The sequence below is a fragment of the Rissa tridactyla genome, chromosome 3 (genome assembly GCF_028500815.1).
Source record: "Rissa tridactyla isolate bRisTri1 chromosome 3, bRisTri1.patW.cur.20221130, whole genome shotgun sequence".
Classification (NCBI taxonomy): Eukaryota; Metazoa; Chordata; class Aves; order Charadriiformes; family Laridae; genus Rissa; species Rissa tridactyla.
In genome coordinates, this window is record NC_071468.1 from 25,520,723 (window position 1) to 25,536,069 (window position 15,347).

At 38.8% G+C, this 15,347-nt stretch overlaps 1 protein-coding gene across 7 annotated transcripts in view; it reads left to right on the forward strand.

Moving 5' to 3' along the window:
* The first annotated feature begins 86 nt into the window (after positions 1 to 86).
* INTS7 (integrator complex subunit 7) overlaps positions 87 to 15,347 on the forward strand; it is a 45,942-nt gene continuing 30,681 nt past the window's right edge. For all 7 annotated transcript variants that reach the window (XR_008465801.1, XM_054197371.1, XM_054197368.1 and 4 more), the window contains exons 1-13: positions 87 to 228; positions 483 to 612; positions 1,502 to 1,648; positions 3,718 to 3,855; positions 4,358 to 4,404; positions 4,917 to 5,116; positions 6,662 to 6,784; positions 9,214 to 9,331; positions 10,356 to 10,490; positions 11,064 to 11,161; positions 11,850 to 12,089; positions 12,797 to 12,934; positions 13,663 to 13,869. Coding sequence is in view for 6 of the 7 variants with exons in the window: in XM_054197371.1 (XP_054053346.1) it covers positions 138 to 228; positions 483 to 612; positions 1,502 to 1,648; positions 3,718 to 3,855; positions 4,358 to 4,404; positions 4,917 to 5,116; positions 6,662 to 6,784; positions 9,214 to 9,331; positions 10,356 to 10,490; positions 11,064 to 11,161; positions 11,850 to 12,089; positions 12,797 to 12,934; positions 13,663 to 13,869 (1,812 nt within the window). In the remaining variant the exon portion in view is untranslated. The remainder of the gene's footprint in view (positions 229 to 482; positions 613 to 1,501; positions 1,649 to 3,717; positions 3,856 to 4,357; positions 4,405 to 4,916; positions 5,117 to 6,661; positions 6,785 to 9,213; positions 9,332 to 10,355; positions 10,491 to 11,063; positions 11,162 to 11,849; positions 12,090 to 12,796; positions 12,935 to 13,662; positions 13,870 to 15,347) is intronic.

Below are 15,347 nucleotides of genomic sequence, written 5' to 3' on the forward strand. Positions count from 1 at the left end.
ACCCACCCCCCGGCGGTCGTGGTTCAGCGGCGCGCGACGCCTGCGCGCACATCCCCCTCGGGCTGAGGCGGCGGGAGGGCCACTGCGCGTGCGCGGCGGCCGGTGCGGGGCGGGGAGCGGCGCTGAGGGAGGCCGGCATGGCTGCCAGCGCCAAGTCCTTCCTGGCCGATGCGGGCTACGGCGAGCAGGAGCTGGACGCCAACTCTGCCCTCATGGAGCTGGACAAAGGTGAGGGCGGGCGGACCTGGGGTTGTGGCCTGTCTGGGGAGCGGGGCCGGAGCGGCTCCTACGGCCGTTGGCGCCCGCTCTGCGTTCCCGCCGCCGCTCTGTGGGGGCCGGTCCCGTCCCGTCCCGTCCCGTCCTTGGGTCCCCAGCGGCCGGGGGGTGTGTTTGGTACCGCGTTACCGCTAGCGGGGTGTGGAGGAAGGACTTGGTTTCGGAGGAGTGTCGATTTCCCCAGTAATTATGGTTGTTTTGTTTAGGCCTCAGGTCTGGCAAACTCGGGGAGCAGTGCGAAGCCGTCGTTCGTTTTCCCAGGCTCTTCCAGAAATATCCTTTCCCCATTCTCATTAATTCAGCTTTCCTCAAGCTAGCTGATGTTTTCAGGGTGGGGTAAGTAGCATCAGCCAGTTTCTATCCATTCGCTGGTCCGTAGTGATGGCCTGTGCCTTGGTATGTGGCTGCATCGGAGCCTGGGCAATCGCAGGGTTTTTCTGCTTGCCTGACAGTACCACAGTGGTACCTGCCCTATTGAGGGTGACTTATGCTTGAGTGAATCTTGCTTTCACCGTCCTTAGTGGGCTTAAGTGGCTGTGAGTGATCAGTGACACCGTTCCTTTCCACCTGTCCTGATTTGAGGATTCACTTGCTGACTGGATTAATTTCACTGGGGTAAATTCTGCTCTGTAGACATGTTCAAATTCATAATTAATAAATAGAAGAATGGTCATACGTGCATTTTCCATCTCTTAAAGAATGTTAATAAAGCCCAAAGTATAGCTTTTTCCAAGTGCCTGATTTTTAAACGATGCATGTGATGGAATTGGAGCTACTTTGTAATAGCTTACAAAGTTGCCCGTTGCTTTTGTGGAATCTTCACTGTTGGCTCCAGGAAGGAAAAGAAAGTCACTCACACCTGGCAATGGCAATTACACTTTTCTGTCTTAGTCCTGGACATACTTTTCTAGCAGAATTACATCTGTAAGTGTGCACAAAAGAGGCATTTTCTTATACTCCTTCTCACTGGTGTCAACAGGTTCATTTCCGTGGAATTGGGCCTAAATTTGACACTACCTGTACTAGAAAATAAAACAATATTGTGTTAATGGTCTCTTTTTTACTATATCAGTCTACTTAAATATAAGGATTCTAAAGTATAGACCTTTCCTTGTTTTAATTTACTCTTGGAAGTTGTTTTGTTTTTCAAATAATTTTGTGCTTGAAGTGATTCACTTCGTATTATAAAACGGCCTGATAAGGAAATGTGTGTGTCTCCTAACAGAAACAACTTCCTGAGGCTGTGTGTCCTGAAAGTTACTCAGCAGAGTGAGAAGCACCTGGAGAAGATCCTAAATGTGGATGAGTTTGTCAAAAGAGTTTTCTCAGTAATTCATAGCAATGATCCGGTTGCTCGGGCTATTACGCTTCGGTATGTGTTACAAAATTAACCTTACTTACTTCAGATCTCTAGCTAATCATTAGTATGCTAGTCTGGAATAACAGAATCTGCAACTACTGTGAATGAAATGTAGGAGGTGTCTTATACATTGCTCATAGAGTTTAAAGCGAAGACGTCTGTCTTTAAAGGGGGTGAACAATAAGGATCCATGATCAAAAGAACAATGTTATTAACCACTTATGATGGTGAGAGTTTTGTGGATGGATGGCTCTGGGCAAAACAGAATTTACAGTGTTGAAATTTTGTGTGCTCAAGAGAAGAAAAATAAACCAATAAACCTGTTGTATGCATAACACAGACAGTAGCTATATGCAGTGTATCATATGGCGTCTATCATATATTTAGATCAGGACCAAAGGGAAAGTGCTTCCTTATATGTCAAAATATTTTTTGTTAACTTGTAACCAAAATTTATTTATGTGAATCTTGTTAATGCTTTCAGCTGTTTTTCATTTATTGTTGTCCTAGAAATTTACTGCTTGTTGGTCTCTGATCAGTAACTTCTAAGGAAGTGCTATTGTATTATTGATTGCTTTGGACTTCCTGGGAATCAAATGGGGAAAAAAAAAATTAAGCTATCCTTAATGTCATTGTCCTGCTGCTTTGATGCCTGTATCTCTAATGCTGTCTGTTATGATCGTCTTAACTGCATCTTCCAACACCTGTGCAAGTGAATTCAAATGTGAAGAGAGCACTCTTCTTTCTCCCTCTGTATTTTTTTCTTCTATGCATCTAGAACTCCTACTGATTTCACTATCGGAAGATGGGAGGCATTAACAGGGGTTTGTTTAATTAGCTCAAACAGCCATTTCTTTCTTCTTTTGGTATTTTATTTGAGATTATGCGTTCATGCTCTGGTGTCTCAGAAATCTGTAAATACAGCATAAATACATGTTTTCTTGTAGTTCCACTTCAGTATTCTAACATAAGGTTACAGCTGTTGACTGGTATTGAGGGCTATCTTTACAGTCTGCTAGAAGACCCAGGAATCTGCCCAGTTTGAAAAAACACTTAAATTACTAATCAATTCACAGGATGCATCAAGTGAACCAACAGCCATTTTAACCTTTCAGCAGTTCTAGTTGAAGATCTTCAGTTGATTTGTTTTTGACCTTCTTAAATAGTGTCAGTAATAAAGAGCATGCTGAAAGATCTGCAAAAACAAAACTTTCTGTCTGTGGAATTCTGTTGTTAGATAACTGTGTGTAAATATTTGCATAGAATTCTTGCTAAAATTGCTGTCGGTGTAAACCCTGCATTCGTTCTTGTTTTAATTGGATTATGCTAAATATGTCTGAAGCACATCTTTGAGATAATCTTAGCAAAGTATAAATTGATTTGCTCCTTTTTTAGCAGTTAGTTACACAAAAGATATTACATTATTCCCAGTAATAACCTCATCTCACATCAGTGAAAGATCTTAGAAATAAATGATGAAAGTCAGATATTTGTTTGCTTTTATCATGGTAACACTCTAGAAATTTTGCTTTCTTAGCACGTGGTTAAAATTTATGACTGTTCAGACATTTGTCACTCACTTCTGCAGTCTTAATTGGGAAGAGGTATAGAAAGGGTGGAAACAGCTTTCTAAATGCCTTTTTTATCTCTGTAGACTGTCACACTTCTGAATGTATATCCCTTGATGTGTACTTCATGTGTGTCTGAAAATAGCCTTCGCTACATTTTAGCAGTGTATCTGTGGTATTGATACCAGAGCTTGAACATAAAAGCGTCTTAAAAATACTTGTTCCCAGTGCCATAGTGCAGTCTTAATTTTATAAGAATTCTTGGTAAGTTTCTCACTGTGCCCAATGTGTAATAAATTCTTTTATTAAACCACTGACATAACCCACATGACAAAATTTGTTACTTCTTAATTACTTGCCTACTTTGAGTGTTTGTTTCTGTAAGAGACATGGAAGAGCACATTTATATAAAAATAGGATTTTGACCAGTCCTTTTACATTTCTATTTGGTTTTATCTTGCATTTCTTCATGATCATTGTTCTTGCTGATTTTAGTGTGATTTATTTTTGTAGGATGTTGGGCAGCATGGCATCTATTATTCCAGAAAGGAAGAATGCCCATCACAGTATTCGTCAGAGTTTGGATTCCCATGATAATGTGGAAGTTGAAGCTGCTATATTTGCTGCTGCCAACTTTTCTGCACAATCAAAGTAAGATGTAATTTTTTTGAGTTTTTGATATTACAGAGAATGGAAACTCCATTGACGCTGGCATTCAAAAACCTGAATATTTCCTTCTGTAGTGCTAACCACATTTATATGTGATTTATAGCAAAACATTTATGTGCAATAACAGTATTGTAAAGAAATTTGAATACAAGTTTAATGGATTTATTTTTTTTCTAGAACAGTAATGGAAAGCACATAAATCTGGGAATGCAAAGTGTAATAGCAGCTTTAATCAAGAATTATTTTACAGACACTTATGTTAGGGAACAAAATGTAATGTTTGTCACTTTGGTGCACTTTTGAAAGCTTCCGTTTTATCATTTGATCATGCCCATGTGCAGGGGTTCTAAAATGACTTAGGTTTTCGCAAGCACTCTTTTGTGAAAGTTTTTATTGTTAAAACACAATGTTTGGTAGTTTGGATGATTTTTATTTTTAATTATTTATTTCTCATTTCACCTGGGATTTTGTCTTTTCTCTACAGGGATTTTGCTGCTGGAATATGCAATAAGATCAGTGAGATGATTCAAGGTACATATGTATATTGTACCATAAAAGGGAAAAGCTCTAATTTCTCTGAGAATTCTTTATTAGCCTTGTGTAAATGTTCGATATCAGAATGCTGTTGCCCTTATCCTCAAATGATTCTAGTTCTTAAATTAGCTAACCAATAAGCTGATGTCTGGCTCTTGTGTCCTCTTAAAAATCTAAGTTCTCAAAGCACTTGTTTGGTAAAGAATAAAAGCTCATCTATAGTACGGTGAATAAACTTACATAGACTATCACAGGTTGCTTCAGGTGACTTAATATGTGTGTTACCTTCAATGAAGCATGGAGCAACCTTCTCAAAGAACCATGAAAGTCCTTCATACTGCTTTCGTTATGCTGCTAGCTAGTAGATGAGTTATTTGATGCTAACGCAGTTGTCTGCACAATCTTCATTTCAGCAGTGGTAGCAATGCAGACGTATTAGATGTCTCACTAGTGCCAAAACACAGTACAAAGGACTTACACTCTGCCTGTGTTTCTCTTCCTTGTTGAAGGTCTGGCCACACCTGTGGACTTGAAATTGAAGCTGATCCCTATTCTACAGCACATGCATCATGACGCTAGCCTAGCTTCCAGCTCCCGGCAGCTGCTTCAGCAGCTGGTAACATCCTATCCCTCTACCAAGATGGTCATTGTTACTCTGCACACTTTTACTCTGCTTGCTGCTTCTTCTTTGGTTGACATTCCTAAACAGGTAATCCTTCCTAATTCATTCCTTCAACTTAAAGTACAAAGTACACTTAAAAAAACTAAGGTTCTAGCTTATGCCAAAAATAAATTATGATGGATATGCTAGGATGGTTGCTTCTATGTGCTATAGAGAAAGAATACCCTGAAAACTGCTGCTGCTTTCACTTTTCTTTTTTTAACCTCTCTGGCCTTTTTTCCAGATAACCCCATCAAGCGCAGAAACCCTTCTTTACAGATCATAACCTGCCTTTCTTTAAATCAACTAGGATCAATCGGCATTTAGGAAAGCAAACACTCTGTTTCTGAAAACATTTCATCTTACCTGTTGAACCTAGGGTTCACTTCTCACTGCTGTATATTCTTTTGGGTTGTGGGTGTGCCTTTTGTCTTCCTTGCATGCAACCAAATGAATATTTCAGTAGCATAGAGTGCATTTAAAAATCTATTTGTTGAAGAACTCTGAGGAATTTGAATCTGTTGCTGTAATTTAGGACTATAAACCAAGTTGTGGGGAAAAAAAAAACTAATGCTTTTACGTTCTGGTAATGTGCTTTATGGATGTGATTTGTATAACAGGTCTGAACACAGTGGCCTTTGAGATTCAACTAACTAATTCTTGTAAAGCAGTCATGAAAATCTATTTGCTTCCTTTCAGTTCTGCACAGCTATAGAAGGCTGGTGTCTGTTACTGTTAGACTAATAGCATTGATCTGTCTGAAACTTCTTTTTGTCATGGCTGATTTCTGTATTTCAGAGAATGCTTTTGACAGTATTGAATCTAAACTGACTGAAGCAACATTAGAACACTTTATGTGCTTTTTATTTTTTTTTAAGACTGTAAGTATGGTGATTTAGGCTGTATTTCTGCAACACAACAGCCAGTGCTGCTTAAAAGTGATGTAGCCAGGGTGGGGATGGAGAGCAAAATCGTGATTGGCACATTCATACTTTTTTTTCATGGGCTGACTATTCCATCTCTGTAAATTTGCAGGAAATGAACAGAACAAGCAACACGCAGTTAAATGTCACTTAATTGGAGATAAATGCCTCGGAGGGGCTTGGTAAGGGGTGATTTTGTTTGGTCAGGTTTTTGGGGTTGTTTTTGGCAACTACTGGGACATACAAGGTATGTTTGCGTTGCTGTCCGTTAACTGCAGGTCACGCAAACACCCAAATTTGCACCAGAAGCCCTGAATACTTGCTAGTAGCATAATCACAGCAATATAAGGTGTTTACTGAGCTTCTTAGGGATGTTTTATGGTATTTCTGTGAGTGCCAAAACAGGTCTCAAGGCTTGTTAGGTATGCACAGTGATGTAGAGAAGGGTGCATGAACAAGGAGAGCAGGGTGGTCGAAATCAGCTGTCGGACTGTTTTAGCTTGCCGTAGCGTCGCAGCCTAAGTTAGGGGCTTTTCCATGTGGCAGGCAATTGGACAGGTAAGGCAAGCTTAGTTTTGGCTGAGTATGCTCAAAATTTCTTCATGAGAACTTTTGAAAAGACTTCCTTCTAGTTGCATCTCTCTCAAACAAGGAATTTACTTTGTTGCAGATACAGCTTTTGTTGCAATACTTGAAGAATGACCCCAGGAAGGCTGTGAAGAGACTTGCCATCCAAGATTTAAAGTTGTTGGCCAACAAGACACCACATACGTGGAGCAGAGAAAATATTCAGGTTTATACATTTTTTTAAGCTTAAGTTTATTATGAAACTTTGCAATTAGTTGTAGAATTCTTTCCAGGAGAACAATTTGGGAGGGAGAGGAAGGTTTCTTCCTCTACCCTTAAGTTAGGTTTCTTCCTCTACCCTTAAGTTAGGTTTCTTCCTCTACCCTTAAGTTAGGTTTCTTCCTCTACCCTTAAGTTAGGTTTCTTCCTCTACCCTTAAGTTAGGTTTCTTCCTCTACCCTTAAGTTAGGTTACTCTGCCAAGCAGAGTAGCCAAATATTAATGAACAGTTCATAGAATATCTTGAGTTGGATGACTTGACCCATAAGGATCAAAGCTGAAGTATTACACCTGAGGAAAGGCTTGTGTCATGTAGTAGGCCTTTTTACAGTAAGGAAATTACTTCTCCATCTGACAAACTAACCTAAGATTATAGAGATGAGAGCTGAATGGTTACATTAACCTCATGATACTGAGTACGAATTAATGCTCTCAAGTAACATAAAGAGTCTCTGGAATTTGTCAAAGCATGTTATCCAGCCAGGTATACCTGAAAGGACAAATGTAACTTTGACTTAATTTGTTAGGATTAATGGCTCAATTTCAATAGTGTCCTTGTGGCACCTGTTGTATGAATGAGACCCTAAAAGGTGTTTATAGTGCATCCGTATTATTTGGGGAAACAGATGTTATAGTGTAGATAGGATTGCTGCTTTCTTTCAGTCACAGTTGCCTATCAACACTTCTTTCCCCTTGTCTTTCCCTTTTTCTGATAGAAATGACTATCGAAGATAACTTCAGCTTAGATTAAGATTCTAAAGGGAAAGTGAATATTTCAGAAACTTAATGTCACAGGCTTATAGCTCTACTTTTCTGGGTCTCTTTTCTTTGTTTTTGCTGGTTTTGGAAGCTACTTTTGCTATATGCTGTTGGAGCATAAGACAGCTGGCAGGAAGAACTGTGCATTTTTTGATGTTGGAACTATACCAGTTAGAACAAAATTAATTGACTGCTTGCTGAATGGCACACAGAAGTAAGGAGAGTTTTTCTGACTTCTGAAAAGTCAACATTTTGACTCTTTCCATATATTTAAACAACTTGGTAATGTTTATTCAAGAGGGACTGCAACAGACTCCTTTTCTCACAGCAAAACCTGCTTCTTGTATCTTTTTACCAACATGAGTTTCAGCAGTGTTAACTGCTTCAGCATTTTGGGTCTGTCTGTGTAGGTCACGTAGGAGGCTTGGTCTTTGAATTGTGGAGACTTCACTAATTTCTAGACATCAGCTTTAGAAGCTATTGCTGTTGATGCTTAGAGCAGTCCTCCTACGGACTGTGAAGGCAACAAGCCATCTGCGATCCATCCTGCTAATTCTTCTGTGCTCCTGGCATTCTTCACGGTTACAGTTTCAAATATGCTCTGAGTGGTGATCTAATAGCACTGGAGTAAAACATCAGTGTCTTGGGAGACATCAAGACTCATTTCCAACCCCTATTATTGTATCTTCTTTGTATCTTCTCTCTGTTGATGCCATGCTATTCAGTAGATCAGCAAAATACTACATTGGTGCAAATTGCAAATTTATTTGTGAATTTAACCCTTACACCATGCAAGAACATATGTATGCCTGATAAGAACAGTATTTGGGGCTTTTATTTCTTCTGTGGAACTAATTCTATGTTGTTTTTCTTTATTCAGCTTTGGCACTCTCTGAGGCAGAATATACTTACATTTTCCATTTCTGTCTCCTATCGCTTTCTCTCATGTTGACTAAAAAAGCCTCCAAACCCAGTGAATGAATAAATTGTGGACAGTGTTGGCATAATGAATCCGAGAGAAATGTGCATTTTAGGAGTTATTCCAATCTAAATGTGTTAAGGCCTGAGAAGGTCTGGCAAAAGGCACGAAAGTATGACAGGAGCTCTACTATAAATTACTTTAAAAAATAAAATAAGCTTTAAGATGTTTATCATGAAACTTAAACTGTATTCTGTTGGACATCTGGACTGTTGAAGGAAATCACACGTGAAACTTTGGTCTTCAGAGATGTATACTTACATAAACTCCTGCAGATTGTTATAAGGCAAAATAATCAGTATACCTCTAAGACTGGACCACTGTCTTAAATTCTTTTGCAATATTTGATCAATGAGACCTGCTAATATTTTTGCCACTTATTTTTAATTAATAAATGACTTACAATTGGTGTTTTGTAGCATACGAGACCCACTGTCAGTTTCCTGCAAGCCATGTCCTCAGTCTATTAAACCAGATGCTTCAAGACATGACTTCTAACTTTTTATTTCAGTATAGTGTTTTCCGTGGAAAAAATGTTGACTCTAAAAACTTCTCACAGACAAGTGCAACTAAACGTTTAATACAGATAACTCATGGGACTCCCTTCCCTCTGTGTCTCTTCTCCTGCTAATCTTCAGGCACTCTGTGAATCTGCTCTCCATACTCCTTATGACAGCTTGAAACTGGGCATGCTATCTGTTCTTTCCACGTTATCAGGGACCATTGCCATTAAACAGTACTTCAGCAGCGCGCCAGGTAAGAAAACTAGATTAGATTATTATCTTTAGCATTTCTAGTGGCTTGGCTATCTACTGATAATCAGTTTCATCTAAACACTTTGTAGCATATTCTTAAACTATTTTTGAATGTCAGAACACTAGCTGAGAGCCAGGCTGTGTTCATTGTATGTGTAAAAAAAAAAAAAAAAAAAAAAAAAAAACCACCAAAAAAAAAAACCCACCCAAAAACCCCTGTATACCCATGAATAGTCATGGTCTAAGATTTTTCTGAATTTTGTGGGTAATAATGCCATATGAAAGGTGTTTTCACCTTTGTCTTGAACTTTTCTTCATTTTATGAAGAAACGTAATGCCTCTCAGATGGCTGACCTGCATCCTGCTTAAGGTGCTTTGAAACCATGGATTTGCATAGTTTTTGAGTAGTGTGGAAACTTAGTGGTGTGAGAGTGGGCTGGTGTGTTACCCTTGCACAGTGAAGCTACGCCACCCATGTGGGAATGACCCGCTTCAGTAACAGGTGAACCTGTCTGCCTTGTGACTATATTCTGGAGAAATTTTAGACATTTTAAAGTGATTCAAGGTGTCTTGTTCTTGAAATGATGATCATACTGCCTTTCTTTTTTCTACTTGAAAGTCAGACTGCCCTAATGACTATTAGAAGCCTAACTACATGGGCTGCAGAAATGGAGAAAAACAGTACATCCTCTTCAGTCATTCTGGCACGTCTTAATAATTAATATGCTCACCAGCTCTTTTTAATCAGATATAATGTTTCTTAAGGCAATATTTCTCTGAGACCCTGAAATATCAGACAAAATATTCTTTCTCAATGTCTGCATAATTTGTATAGTGCTCAGGAATGGAGGGAGAGCCTCTGTGTGTGGAGAAAGAAAGATATGTTTTCATCCTATCTTTTAAACATATATAAAAAAAAAAATCCTAAGTCAATACAAGTTTTTTGCAGAAATGTACTTGAAAAGATCTGTGGTGTAATTATGGACTGTGATGTTTTATGTCCTGTTTGCCTTGTCTTTATTTAGGAACAGCAGCTACGACTGCAAAATCATTTGATTTAGTAAAACTAGCACAGGAGTGCTGTTACCATAATAACCGTGGCATTGCAGCTCATGGTGTGCAAATTCTGACTAATATATCAGCCTCTTGTCAGGAAAAAGGTAAGTGGAAGCAAGGACAATGAAATGTTTCTGTTTACAGTCAGGCTGATAAGCTTAACGTGTTAACTGGTCTTGTCTGTGAACCTGTCTGTAAATCTGTCTGATCCTTCATGCTCATTAGGGAGAATGGGGACTGTAATCTAGTAGAAAATATTCTGTATGATTTTATGAATGGTTGGGAAGATTCCATCTTCGTCAAATTTTGAGAAAATTACCAGGCACAGTAGAACGTGTGCTAAATAAATGCTTGTCTTATCTTTGCTATAAGACTAGTGAATTGTTTGTCAACCTTTGAAAACTCTTTGCACAGAGTCTGTTGTAAAAGATTAACAGGGTATTTAGAAGTTTTAGTCCAGAGATTAATGCACGCTTTACAAAAGTCACAGTTGGTGTGACTGCTGAGTAGTTACCTGAGACATTGAATGGCAGAATTGTTTCTAATCAAAATAAGGTAAGGCAGAGGTATTAGGAAGATACTTACCTGTCATGACTGCAACACCAGTGCAAGCATTACACCCATTATGATCAGAAAAGGTAACAGGGAACTAACTTACTCTGGTTTTCTTTTCTTAGATCTTTTGCCTTTGGAGCAAGATGCAGTTTTTGGCTTAGAAGCTCTTCTTGTTCTTTGTAGTCAAGATGACAGTCCAGGAGCTCAGGCAACCTTAAAGGTGACATTACTGTTGTCTTCCCTTAGCAGAGCTGTAACTTATAGTAATAGCTTGTATAACGAAAGGCTAGTGTGCACCAGATCCCTTCTGGTGGAAGCATAACGTACTGGAAGGAAATGAAGATTTCTGTATGTTTTGCCTATTATCAGAGTTCAGAGTGGTAGAGAAACTGAGCAGAACTATAGTGCAACTCCTCTCAGCTCTAGAGTAAGTTGATAGTTTCAGGGAAATAAATAAAATGCATCCCTCTGAGGAACAGCTGTAATAAAACATGAACTTGAACATGGGATGGAGGTGTCTGGAGGATGAAGACAATCTTGGAGAGAACCTGTTTTTTGGAGATGGGGATGCAATGTACGTAATTACAGTGCTTTTATAAACTATTCTTTTTATTTTTCCACTTCATAAGCTGCATAACCAGTAATTTTATCTAGTTATTTACCTGTAAAGGCTGGTGGTATGAGAAAGAATAATATCGTTTATTGAAATTGTGATATGTTTTTGTGCTGTGAGCTCAGGGACAGAGGCTTGGGCTCTTAGAAAAATCTCATCTTTTGTAGGGTACCTGGTTCTGAAAATACCAGATCTTCTATATTTCCGCAATCATACTTGCAGATAAGTCCATCTGACTTTTTTATTTTTCAGTAGACATTGTGTTTATTGTAACTGTTGATTGCGTGAATTGCAGATCACGTTAACTTGTATGGTGAAGCTGGTCAAGTGCCGTCCTCACCTGAGCCAGTCGGTAGTTGAATCCCTGCTGACCCAGCTGCACAGTGCCCAGGACGCTGCTCGGATTCTCATGTGCCACTGTTTGGCAGCTATTGCCATGCAGCTGCCTGTCCTAGCAGATGGGATGCTAGGAGACCTAATGGACCTCTATAAATTAATTGGACGATCTGCCACAGATAAAAAACAGGAACTCTTGGTAAGACCTCCTCTGGGTGAATAGCCCTTTTGAACTACTGTGGATGGATTTTATTTAAAAAGGCAGCTAGGCCGTTTGCTATGTTCAAGCTGATGTGCCAGTCTATAGCCACTATTTTCAGTTTTGCTGTAACTTCTTACTACATGTGTCAGTGTTCAATGTCGAAATCATGTCTCACAGATGGACCTGAACTATTGTATTTCATTAGATTTTCCAGCAGATGGCACTGCTTAGACAAACCTAGCTATCAAAATTATTGGAGTATCGGTAAAATAATGGTTCTATGAAAAACAAAATGGCAGGTAGCTCAATTTATGTATGATAATCTGATGCACATGACTTTTAATATTCTGTAAGAGATAAAAATGTTTTTATCGCATCAATTTGGAAATGAATTTGAATTTTTTAGAAAGCATCCTGTTAATTCACTTGGAGGATTTGAAATATCTTAGTTAAGCCACAGTAAAGATTTTTTTAAATAAAAGTGACTTTCATCTACAAGAAATACTTGGGTCGCCATAACTATTTAAAAGATAGAAGACTGAGAAAAATTCCTCAGTTAAAATGTATATGTAATCTTCTATGTAGCTTTGAGTCCAAAATCTAGATAATTTCTGGTAGTTTAGGAAACACAATTGGCTTTTTTTTCTTGTTTTGTTTAGTTCCTAAGATATAACCTTCTTCCTCACCCTTCTACTCTTTATTAGGTTTCTCTTGCCACAGTGATATTTGTTTCCAGTCAGAAAGCTTTATCTTCAGAAGTCAAAACTGTTATCAAACAGCAGCTTGAGAATGCTTCCAACGGATGGACAGCCTACAGGATAGCCAGGCAGGCTTCCAGAATGGTAAGTGAAAATACCTGGAGGAAAAAGGTTTGGTGTGATTGGAAGGATGCTAGTGATTTCTTTGAACTGTAAAAAGGAAGTAAGGGAAATGGGACTTTGGAGAGGAAGCTAATTGGGGGGCAAAGAACCCATATCATTTTCTCTTTTAATTCCCTGGAATGCCTATTCATATATATATGCCATTTAGGGCAGTCATCCCGTCAGGATAGTCTTTTATTTGTCTTTTTGAAGTATTTGAGAAGGAAGAAAGTAATGACCTGATACTTTCTTGAGCACGTGCCTAATCTGCATCATCTAGCTGTTCTTTAGAAGGTGATATAGGCCATCCTGATGCGTGCTTCCCTTTCTTCAGTGTGAAGAAAGGAAGAAAATACTGTTTCCCTCTTTTCCTTCAGTAAAGTCACAGCTGGGGTTAGAATTATGTAGAAACCCTACTACAAGATGCTGGGGTAAAAGTAAATTTTCATATTTGTTTCTCATCTTGTTGAATTATCTTGTGTAAATAAATACTATACTTTATACAGGCTGATATTTCCATAAAATAAGTATTTGTGGGTTTATTTATTGATGGGATTTTCATGATCAAATAATTGGAAGGAGTTTCACTGTTTCTATTTTTAAAGTAAGAGTAGTTCTGGAGATGTTATTGTTCTCTTGTTTGTATTTGTTTCATAGAAAGCCACAGCCTTCTTTCATGTCCCCTCTTAGAAACAGTCTTGTCGTTACAGGGCAACCATGACATGGCCAGAGAACTGTATCAAAGCCTGCTGACTCAAGTGGCTTCAGAACACTTCTACTTCTGGCTGAACAGTTTGAAGGAGTTCTCTCATGCAGAACAGTGTCTGACGGGTTTGCAGGAGGACAACTACAGCTCAGCGCTTTCTTGCATTGCTGAAGCTTTAAAATCCTATCACAAAGGAATAGCATCGCTGACGGTTAGCACAGATCTTCTACTTTAGTGATGATGTTTCTGTATACTGCGGCAGGTCTGTTTGGTTTCTGTTCTTAAACCTCTGAAATGTTTTTAAAGATGTCTGACATCTGCCAGACTCTCTTCTTGAGAGGACTGCAGGGAAGAGACAGTTGTAACACACTGCACCTTCAGAGGCAAGATCCTGTAGCTGAGATAAGTGTAATTAGCTAGACTTCTTTTTTTTTTTTTCTTTTCTTCCCCCACCACTTCCTTCCTTCAAATCATATATGTGACAGATCTTTTTAAAAGTTACAGTACTTAAAATTTTCCTCTCCTTGTCTTGGCTGAGTAAACACTATTGTAATAGTCAAGCCTGAGAATTTGTCTAAATTGGCTGCTTGAGATATGGAGAAGGATTTAATTGCCTTCCTCTGCTGCTGAGTTCATTTGCCTTGTATTTGACAATGTGATCTATGGAATCCTAACAACAAGGCAATTTAGTAGGAGGAGGGAGGACAATTCAATCTCATCAAAACAGCAGAATTCAGATGGTACCTTCTTTTATGCAGATACTTTCTGCTTCTCTGACGTGGTGAAAATAGCAAGAAGCTGTGTGATGTCTGTGAATGTAAACAAAAACAAGCATTAATGAATATGGACCTTCAGTTCTTATTGTGAAGTTCCTTCTTAACAAAAGACAATCCAGCTCCACACAATATTTAATTTCATATTTTAGTTTCCATGAAGAAACCTTTACGTAGAGTTTTCTGTATGTCTTTTGAATGAAGCTGAGGGTTTTGGTTGGTTGTAGTTTGTTTTTTTTTAGTTACTGGAATTGTCAGTGTCATGACAATTCAGATATTTATTAATAAACTGTCTCTGAATATGCAGGAAGGATGCCTGAGAGAAAGCTCCATTGTCACTGAAGTATTTGTCTTTAACTTGTTGACTGAGTGAATAAGCCTTTTAGTTCAACATTGCAAGATGTCTCTAATGTCTAGAAGACTTTGAGAGAGGGACCTCATCTAATTAGATGTTAATATTTAATACAGTCAGGAAAATAACTTGCTTAAATAGGTCATTTTGTGATTCAGTAATTTAATTAGCCTTTCCCTAGAGTTTGGGGTTTTTCTGTTGAAGGATTCCTGTCCTCATCTCCTCTGCTGACTTTATTTTGGGCATGTTGCACATAAGTGCAACCCAAAAAAAGCACTTCCTTGTGAGTTGTTGTGGTCCAGAGGAGTAGTACAAGTTTCAGAGGGCTAGAGAAGAGGAAATTGCGTTCTATTGCTGGCTGTTGATGACTTGTTGCATCACTCTAGACAAATTCCTAACTATGCTTGAGTGTATCAGCTGTAAAAGGAGCTAATTGCTGCTTCCAGCTACAGAACTCAGCATCTCAAAGGGGAGCAAAGTGCCATAAAGTACATGACAGTCTTACTACTGAAGACTTCTGCTGTCTCTTCCCTCTGACTTCAGCTTTACCGTTGCTGCTGTTTC